Below are 9886 nucleotides of genomic sequence, written 5' to 3' on the forward strand. Positions count from 1 at the left end.
AAGAAAAGTGTGACGGTTGGACTTCTAGTTAATAAACAGATTTCAATTATTATATTATTAGAATGTAAATTAACTAAAAAAGTTGTAACGCTTGATCTAGAACAGTGGTGCACATTAATGTGTGAAAACAATTTTAATACAATTATTAATAATTTACATACTCGATGTAAACGTGTTAGAATTTCAGACAACTTTTTCTACTCTGTTAACGTAAACCAATCAACTATTGTTTTATATTCTAATGATAATTACATAACATTATCTCATGTTGATCTTCATCGTTTAAAACAATTACAACATTGTATAGACTTGTATATAGTTGAAAAACAGAAAAAGTTGGAATCATACCAAAAAACATTCGATACAGCTTACGCGTTAATCAAGGCTGACGTAAACGGGTTACCATTGTCTTGTCAACGAAACGAGTTTACAAACCAATATATTCAAAATTATGATTTCAGCTATAGCAATATACAAAGTGATGATATTTCATTCATGTACGAGCTATTACAATTTCATTTTAATTCTTTATCAAACATGATTTTGCAGGATTTAATAATATTGTAATAAAAAAAATATATATATATTTATGAATTATGACTTTTTCAAAATATTTCGCTATCGAAAAAAATATATCATTATTTATTAATACTGCTTATATAGTTATATATTAACTATTAATAATAATTTTTATATTATTTTTTTTTTTTTATTTTAACCTATGAATGTATTATTTTTTTTTTTATTTAAATAAAATAGACATAATATATTGTAATTAAAGTTTTATTATTTATTAAATGATTTCCACCACTATTATAAACATAGTTTATTACATATCAAATACGTGTAATTTTTTTCTTTGAATCCTTCATAAATCGGTCGAAAAGTGTTTGAACCAATTCATTTAGTTCACTCGATATGGCTTGGTCCTTTGCCTGATCGGTTATTGAAAGTTTCATCGAACACTCAGCATGTTTCCATCTATAAAAAATATTCATACAAAAATTATTTTTTATAATAATATCTTACTTTAAAAATAAATAACTATAGTATTAATGTATACTATAGTTATTTAGTTATATTCGAAGCGCGATAGTAAAATAATATTATATATCACCTGTCCTTAGAATCAACATGCTCAATGTTTTTTGTTTTATAATGCGACAACGTCCAATAGTCAGTCGATTTTTCGTCAGCAGGTGCCTTTACAATTAAAATCCCATCGTCTTGCCGAATGCTCATTGAATTTCTGACTTCGAGTGCAATTTTGTGATCTTTCATCATTTTCCCAATTTTATCTCGATAAGAAACATTCTTTTAAAAAAAATAATTTAATTATAATTTTGTTCACCTGATGGGTTATGTAAAATCACTCACTTTTTTCGATTTTTTTCCATTATTTTTTTTCTCACATACCCTCTTTTGACCACCCGGTTTTGTTCCAGTTTTTCTATCTTGCGCTTCTATCATATCCACCTATAACAATATTTAAGCGATTAGTTAATGTTTTTTAGTTTATACACAGTTTTAATTAAATGTTTAATAATTTCAACATTTAAAAAAGTAATAGTAACGTTATATTTATCTTTACCAACTATGGCTTAATATTTGATTCTATTTAAATATAAAATAATATATCTATATAAATATATAGACATATTTTTTTTTTTTTATACTTACATCGCTTACAGCAAAGGATTCTTCATCATCACTCCTAAATGAATTGACCGACATTATTTAGAATGAGAAGTACTTAGAAGTACTTAGAAAAGTATTTTAATTTAATAAAAAAATAGAAAACTATTTGTATAAAAACATGGACTCGCTGTAGACTCGTTGAAGTAGACTGAAAAAGTTATATCAAAAGGCTTCCTTATATATGTGTTCTCTCCCCGGTCACAAGTAGTCTGAGTTCATTATACGACCTCACCCTCGTTATTACATTCTTCAAAACCAGATTTCTTTTTTTTTTTACCTATTTAATACATTAATCAATAATAACCTTTTCTTATTTACAGATAAGCAGATTTCATAGTTTAATATATAATATGTAAATAACTCAAATTAATAATAGTTCTGAGAATTGCCAGTATTTTCGAAACGTGTTCGACTGTTTTTATTTAAAGTTCATTATACGACTACGACCTCGCCACTATATAATCTTTAAACCCAGGGTTTTTTTACCTATTTACTATATTTTGACATTTAACAATAATAACAGGTTCTTATTTGCAGATATACAGATTTCATTTTTTTTTTTTTAGTATATAATGTACAAATATTTCAAATTAATAATAGTTCTGAGAATTGACAGTATTTTCGAAACGTGTTGGTCAATGTTTTTATTTAAAGTTCATTATACGACTACGACCTCGTCACTATATAATCTTTAAACCTAGAGTTTTTTACCTATTTAATATATTTAACAATAATAACCGGTTTTTTTATAAAGTTCATTACACGACCACGACATCATTACTATAATCTTCAAACCCAGGATGTTTTTATCTATTTAATATATTTTGGCATTTAGCAATAATAACTATTCTTATTTACAGATATACAGATTTCATATTTTTTAGTATATAATGTGCAAATATCTCAAATTAATCATAGTTCTGAGAATTGACAGTATTTTTCGAAACGTGTTCGTTAATGTTTTTATTTAAAGTTCATTATACGACTACGACCTCGTCACTATCGTTATATGATATAATCTTTAAACCCAGAGTTTTTTTTTACCTATTTAATATATTTTAGCATTTAGCAATAATAACAGGTTCTTAATTACAGAAATGCGGATATCGTATTAAAATATAACCTCCGACTCTGTAAACATAATATGAATATCATAAAAAAAATAGTATACTTTCTATTAACACAATTGATTATAAGATTTTTAAAGAGATGGAAAATTGAGTACTATATAATAAGGAAACATTTTTTTAAAAACATTCAGTTTTATTGTGAACACAAGTATACGCAGAACACCAACATTTTTTTTTCAAACATCTACAGAAATTTAAATGTAAGTACTTATTGTTATTATTTCAGTTTTTATTGTATTATATAAAATTATTTATAATGAATCTAAAATTTTTTTTTTAAAAAATAAATAAATAGTTGAATATAATACCAACTTTTATCATAATAACGCTACAGTAATGTAGCCTATATTATACGTCAGGTAACATTTTATTTAAAACAAAATAAACGATAATAATATGATAAAATTCAATATTTTCGTTCTTAAGGATAAAAGAAATATCGATAATATTATAACCATTAAAAGAATATTAAAAATGATCTAATACAAGTTTTTTTTATTTTTTTAAAATTTTTTCTATCGGTCTATTTTATTTAAATATTGTCTATTAATGAAATAAATTAAACATTTTTTTTTTAACCATTTTTATTACTAGTAATAGTCCTAATCTATACTTAACAATAAAAAAAATATATAATATAAATACTTATAAATTAAAGAATAATACAATGGAATCTCAAATCAAATATGTCAACACATTAATCGAGGAAAAATTAAATCAAAGACAGCAAAATGATGAATTTTCAAATAGAGAGGAAGAAATTAAAAAAGAAAAGATTAGAATAATAAATAAAAATATTCGTCAGGCATATAAAAAAAAAAAATACCGAACCTAGTAGAAATAATAAATTTAAGAGATGAAAAAAATAACATTTTTAAGCGAGTACAATTATACTAATTATATTGGTTTACAATGCGATAGACGCATACGCAAAAATTTATCAAATTTGTATGATCAACTAGACGATCTAAAAAATGGTAATTGCGAATTTGTTTCTATATTAAATTATAATCGTCCGATTTCAAATCACTAGTTATTCAATTAACCATATTTAATTTAGTTTTATTTTAATGTTATTATTGATTAAACTATTATTAATTGTTATTTTTATAAAATAAAAAAATAAATATATCAACATTCTGAATTATTTTTTTTACTTTAACAAAAAAATAAAGAATATTAGGTATACACTGAACCTAAATAGAAAATAAACATTGCTAATGATATGAAACTGTTTTAATATAAATAATTATAAAGATGAAGATAAAAAGTTTTTTTGAAAAGCGGAAATTTAAGTTAATCACAGAATAATGAGTACTATTTGTATCAACAATAAAATAAATATTAAATATTATAATTATGTTTTTCAAAAAATACTGTCCATTTATAATAAATAGCATGTAATACATTTGGTTAACATTAATTTTCAATCTTAACTCGTCAACTATTGATATGAAATAAGACAAGTATTGTTTTTGTAAATAGTTCATATATTCGTAAAATTTTCATAGAAAATGACCTTCTGTAGATGTGGTCGGTTGTATGAATCAATGAATCTAGCGTACAGATGGCAAAGCTCCAGTGACTTTTATAGTTCCACATTACACTCGTTTTGTGTGTCGCTTAGACGATTCGTTAACATTTATAACCGACCCGAATCCGATAATTCGGTGGCTACAACGGTGTGGAATAACATATGAAACTATTTTAAAAACTAAGTTTTATTCGAGTCAATAGTTGGTTTGGTAAAATATATTTAAAAAAAATTTTTCATATTTTTTTAGATAAAATATATAATACAAAAAAATATTTTTTATAGAAAAAATGGATTTAGAAATGGATTATGCACATCCATTATTTGATCATATCAAAAACGAAATCAAAAGACTAAAAAATGAAATGGATAACAACGAAAAACAAGAAATACTAGATCAGAGAGAAAGAAAAACTGCGCTAACTTTAATTAAAAGAGACATTAAAATGTTAAAACATGAAAAATTTTTAGCAAAAACATACTCATTTGACACAGAAAAAGAAAAAAATTTAAAAGAAAGAATAAAAAAATTAAAGGAAACACAACAGCTTGTGAAAAATTATTATGCCCTTTATTCGTATACAAGTTTTGAAAGAGATAATTCAACTCATAACCTATGCAATAAATTTTATGTATTATTACGCGACATGAAAGCACTAACAGAACCTATTGATTTTATTAATTAAATTTATATTACTTGAAACATTAGATATTATTTATTTTACTCAATGATTTTTTTTATTTAATAAAAATAAAATATTTATATATATTTAAAGAGAAAAAAAAATGTTTTTTTTATTATAGCCTTACTATGAAAAGAAAAGTAATTACAAAATATCAGCGTATGAATACGTCGGGAACCGGAATGATTGAAATCGAGAGATTTAAAAAATGTTCAAAAACTTTCATCATCAAGAACAGCAAGAAATATACAGACTATAAATCATTTTTTAGTTATATTTCAGATAAGCTAATTTCTAAGTTGAAAAAATCATGTTTAAATACATCGATAAAATTTAATATACATGTTGACACTGTTTACGAACGTCCAGTAACCCATGATATTCAGGATATGGCTTTTAAAACTTCAAACATTTTAGCATGTAGTTCATCTGATTTTACTATTTTATTGAACAGAATGTTTAATAAAATATTAACTGAGGAATCAGAATTTATTGCAAAAGGTTCAGGTTGGTCACTTGTATCAATAGATGGGTTACAATTAAGAATTAATTTAGTAAACCCTTTGAAAGGAAGTTCATATATTGATTTACCTATATTTATAAAAAAAAAAAAAGCCATTATAAATGTTAGAAATAAAGATGAATATTGTTTTAAATATTCTATACTTAGCAAATATGATAAACGTTCGAATAAATCACGATTTAACCAAACGTATTTCAATATTCTAGAAAAAAAAAGTGGATTAAATTTTAAATGTATTGATTTTCCGACACCAATAAAACAAATAAAAAAATTTGAACGTCTAAACAATGTTTCAGTTAATATTTATAGTTTAAATAATAAAAGTAATATTTTTCCTTTATGTATAAGTAAAATAGAAAGAAAAAATCATTTTGATCTATTTTTATACAATAACGATAAAACATTACATTATTGTTATATTAAAGATTTCTCAAGATTTATTAGAAGTCAGAAAACTAAAAATTGTTCTAAGTTAATTATTTGTAAGAGATGTTTTACAATTTTCGGGAATAAACCGTGTAAAAGTAAACTTTGGGGTGAAGAAGGATTGATTAAACATAAGCAAATGTGTGATAAGAATGAATTAGGAAGACCAATAATGTTTGAAGAAGGAAAAGATGATGAATTCATATATTTTAAAAGTTATAAAAAAACCAATAGAATACCGTTTGTTATTTATGCTGACTTTGAATGTATTTTAAACCCTAAACAGACTATAGAGTTGAATAAAAGTAGTAAAAAATCTAAGGTTTCTAAAACCCATATTACTCATTTACATGAAATTATGAGTTATGCGTTTTATGTAAAAGTTGACTATGACAGTATAACAGAAAAGCTATTGCATCAATTTAAAATTCCAACAAAGATAATAATGTATAGAGGTAAAGATGCAGCAAAAAAGTTTATGGAAAATATGATCGATATTGGAAAAAAGATAAATGATGTATATGAAATTAATATACCAATGACTACATTGACTGAAACGGAAGAAAAACAATTTCAGAGAGCGGAGGTTTGTGAAAAATGTTTATTATCTTTTAAAAAAAATAATTTATTAAAGGTTAGAGATCACTGTCATTTTACTGGTAAATATAGACAATGCCTTTGTCTTAAATGTAATTTTGTAATAACTAATCCATCATTTGTTCCAATTTTTTTTCATAACTTATCCTACGATAGTCATTTTATAATTCGAGAACTTGGTTGTGATAATAATGATATCCATGTTATTCCGAATTCATCAGAAAAATATATATCCTTTAGCAAAGAAATTGCTCCCAGATTTAGTATAAAGTTTGTTGACACATTCCGTTTTATGGCCTCCTCATTAAGCGAACTTGCAGAAAATTTGTCTGAAGATAAATCAAGGTTTAGAGAAACTCTAAAAATATTTTCTAATAAAAAATTAGATTTAGTCACACGAAAAGGGGTTTTTCCTTATGAATATATTGATAGTTGGAGTAAATTAAATGAAACTCGTTTGCCTCCGAAATCTGTATTTTATAACTCTTTAAAAGATGAAGAAATTAATGATGATGATTATTCTCATGCTAAAAAAATATGGAGAGTATTCGATTTAAAAACTTTGGGTGAATATAGCGACCTTTACTTGAAAACTGATGTAAGTATATTAACGGATGTATTTGAAAATTTTAGAGATTTATGTTTATCTACTCTTAAACTAGATCCTGCTCATTATATGACTGCTCCAGGATTTGCTTTTGATTGTATGCTTAAATATACTAAGGTTAAATTAGAAAGATTAAAAGACTTTAACATGCTTTTGTATTTCGAAAATTCGATCCGAGGTGGAATAACTCAATCAACTAAAAGATATGCTAAAGCGAACATACCAAACATTAAAGGTTTGAACTATAATCCGAATAAACCAATTACATGGTTAACGTATCTCGATTGCGTGAATTTATATGGAAAGTCGATGTTAACTGAACTACCTTTTAAAGATTTTGAATGGGTTGATGACTTGGATATAGATGTTACAAAAATTCCAAACGATTCAAAAGTTGGTTATATATTAGAAGTCGATATTGATTACCCTAAATATTTACATAAAAAACATAACGATTTTCCATTTTTACCTTTAAACGAATGTCCTCCAAATTCAAAAGTTAAAAAATTAATTACTACGTTATCACCGAAAAAAAATTATATTATACACTATAAAAATTTGAAACAAGCAATTGCTAATGGACTTAAATTAAAAAAAATTCATCGAGCTATCCGATTTTCACAAAGTAAATGGATGGCCCCATATATTGAACTCTGTACAAATATGAGAGTAAAAGCTAAAAACAACTTTGAAAAAAATTTTTGGAAGTTATTAATTAATAGTGTTTTTGGTAAATGTATGGAAAATGTGCGTGCTAGAATTTCTTTAAAGTTGGTTTCATCAACTAGAAAAGCAAGTAAATTAATGATGAAAACTAACTTTAAAGATAGAACTATATACTCTGAAAATCTTATGGCTATTCATCAACATAAGGAAACTATTAAATTTGATAAAGCAATTTATGTAGGATTCGCAATTTTAGATGTTTCAAAAACATTTATGTATGATTTTCATTATAATGTAATGAAAAAAAAATATGGTAACAAAATAAATTCTTTATACTCGGATACAGATTCTATGGTATATGCTATTCGAACACACAATTTTTTTAATGATATAAGATATGATTTATCACCGTTTTTTGATACATCAAATTATCCTATCGATCATTATTGTTTTAGTGAAATTTATAAAAATCAGCCTGGTTATTTCAAAGATGAAATGGGTGGAAAAATTTTAAAAGAATTTGTTTCATTAAGACCGAAATTATACGCTTACAGAACTGTGGACGACATTGAGGTAAAAAAAGCTAAAGGTGTAAAAAAATATGTAATTGAAAAACATATGCAATTTAGACATTATAAAGAAATATTAAATGCATATATAAACCATAAAAATGTTGATGATAAACAAACATGTAGAAACATGAATTTTATTCAATCGAATAAACATATCGTCCATTCTAAAACAATGAATAAACTTGTATTAAGTGCTAACGATGATAAACGTTATATAATGAATGATGGGATTAAGACACTAGCGTATGGACATTACAAAATTAAAAAATAATAATAATAATAAATAAAAAAATAAATTACATACATTAAAAAAAATCTTTATTTTAAAATATCTGCTGACGATATCCACGAATTATGACTTGAATCGAAACCCATCCATTTAACAAGCATTTTATCTTTAACTTTTTTTATAATACGTTCAATTAAAAAGGTGTTCGGGAAATCAGTTAATTTAATTTCTTGTTCATAAAAACCTCCTAGAATTATATTATTTGATTCATCCTTTAGTTGATAAGTTATCGGGTTTGTATGTAAAACTTTTGTTATTGTAAAAATTTCCGTTGTCCAATTCGGTGTATATCCTTTACTAAATATATGTTTGTATTTTGATATTCTCACTTTATCATTAATTTTAAGTTTTGGTTTATAAAATGTTTTATTATCTATTTGTACATTTGATTTAATTTTACTTGTATTCATTCGAGCTTCATACGGTGTACACTTAATTGTTCTATGTTTTGTATGATTATAATTATAAATAATTTTTGTTATTGTATTATACCAATTCCATGTACCTGTTGCAGTAAAATGTTTATATATATTATTTTTAAGTGTTCGTATAACACGTTCACCAATTGAACACTTGATAACGCTATACGAACTGTAATGTTTAATTTTATATTTTTTCATTAAATCTTGAAATTGATTGTTATAAAATTCTGTACCATTATCTGTTTGTAATAATTTTGGATTAGCTTGTTTTAATATATTAAACATACCTTTTGTACATTCTTTTCCTGTTTTATTTTTCAATGATTCTACCCATACATATTTTGTGTATGTATCTATAACAACTAAAATGTATTTAAAACCAAGATTTTGATTGGAATGAGATTGCATGTCCATTAAATCAGCTTGCCAAAGGTCATCCTTAAATCGTGTTATTACACTACGTCTAGGAAATATTTTTCTTGCAGGTCGATGTAGCTCATTGGCTATACACTCTAATGTAGACATTATACTATTATATTCCTTTCACGTAATTCTTCTAAAATAGATATGATTTCATTATTTACACCAGTATTACCAGCAATTCGAGATGATGTTATAAGATTTAATCTAGTAACTAATTCATTCGGATCATCATAGTACACTAATTGTGTTTGAGGTATTACATCTTTATATAAACCGGAACCTTTCTTAGTCGTTGGCGATAAACTAAATTTAAATA

General features: G+C 24.6%; 2 protein-coding genes across 2 annotated transcripts; one reads left to right on the plus strand and one right to left on the minus strand.

The window, feature by feature from the left end:
* Nucleotides 1-767: 767 nt before the first annotated feature.
* LOC132922376 (uncharacterized) lies at nucleotides 768-2677 on the minus strand. The gene is made up of 4 exons (XM_060985863.1): nucleotides 1681-2677; nucleotides 1378-1476; nucleotides 1118-1314; nucleotides 768-981 (listed from the first exon to the last, which is right to left on the minus strand). The coding sequence occupies exons 1-4, from the start codon at nucleotides 1732-1734 to the stop codon at nucleotides 837-839; spliced, it is 495 nt and encodes a 164-aa protein (XP_060841846.1). The 5' UTR covers nucleotides 1735-2677; the 3' UTR covers nucleotides 768-836.
* Nucleotides 2678-5166: 2489 nt separating this feature from the next.
* Nucleotides 5167-9446, plus strand: LOC132922373 (uncharacterized). Its single transcript, XM_060985860.1, has one exon. It carries the CDS (start codon nucleotides 5174-5176, stop codon nucleotides 8705-8707), a length of 3534 nt encoding a protein of 1177 aa, XP_060841843.1. The 5' UTR covers nucleotides 5167-5173; the 3' UTR covers nucleotides 8708-9446.
* The last annotated feature ends 440 nt before the right edge of the window (nucleotides 9447-9886 follow it).

The sequence above is a fragment of the Rhopalosiphum padi genome, chromosome 2 (assembly GCF_020882245.1).
Source record: "Rhopalosiphum padi isolate XX-2018 chromosome 2, ASM2088224v1, whole genome shotgun sequence".
Classification (NCBI taxonomy): Eukaryota; Metazoa; Arthropoda; class Insecta; order Hemiptera; family Aphididae; genus Rhopalosiphum; species Rhopalosiphum padi.

Excerpts from the sequence above, each read along its gene's own strand:
- LOC132922376 (XM_060985863.1), bottom strand. The coding sequence starts at position 1,734 with ATGTCGGTCAATTCATTTAGGAGTGATGATGAAGAATCCTTTGCTGTA. Across the intron at positions 1,477-1,680 it reads AATCCTTTGCTGTAAGCGAT|GTGGATATGATAGAAGCGCA; the intron begins GTAAGTATAAAA and ends ATATTGTTATAG. Across the intron at positions 982-1,117 it reads CATGTTGATTCTAAGGACAG|ATGGAAACATGCTGAGTGTT; the intron begins GTGATATATAAT and ends TATTTTTTATAG.
- LOC132922373 (XM_060985860.1), top strand. The coding sequence starts at position 5,174 with ATGAAAAGAAAAGTAATTACAAAATATCAGCGTATGAATACGTCGGGA.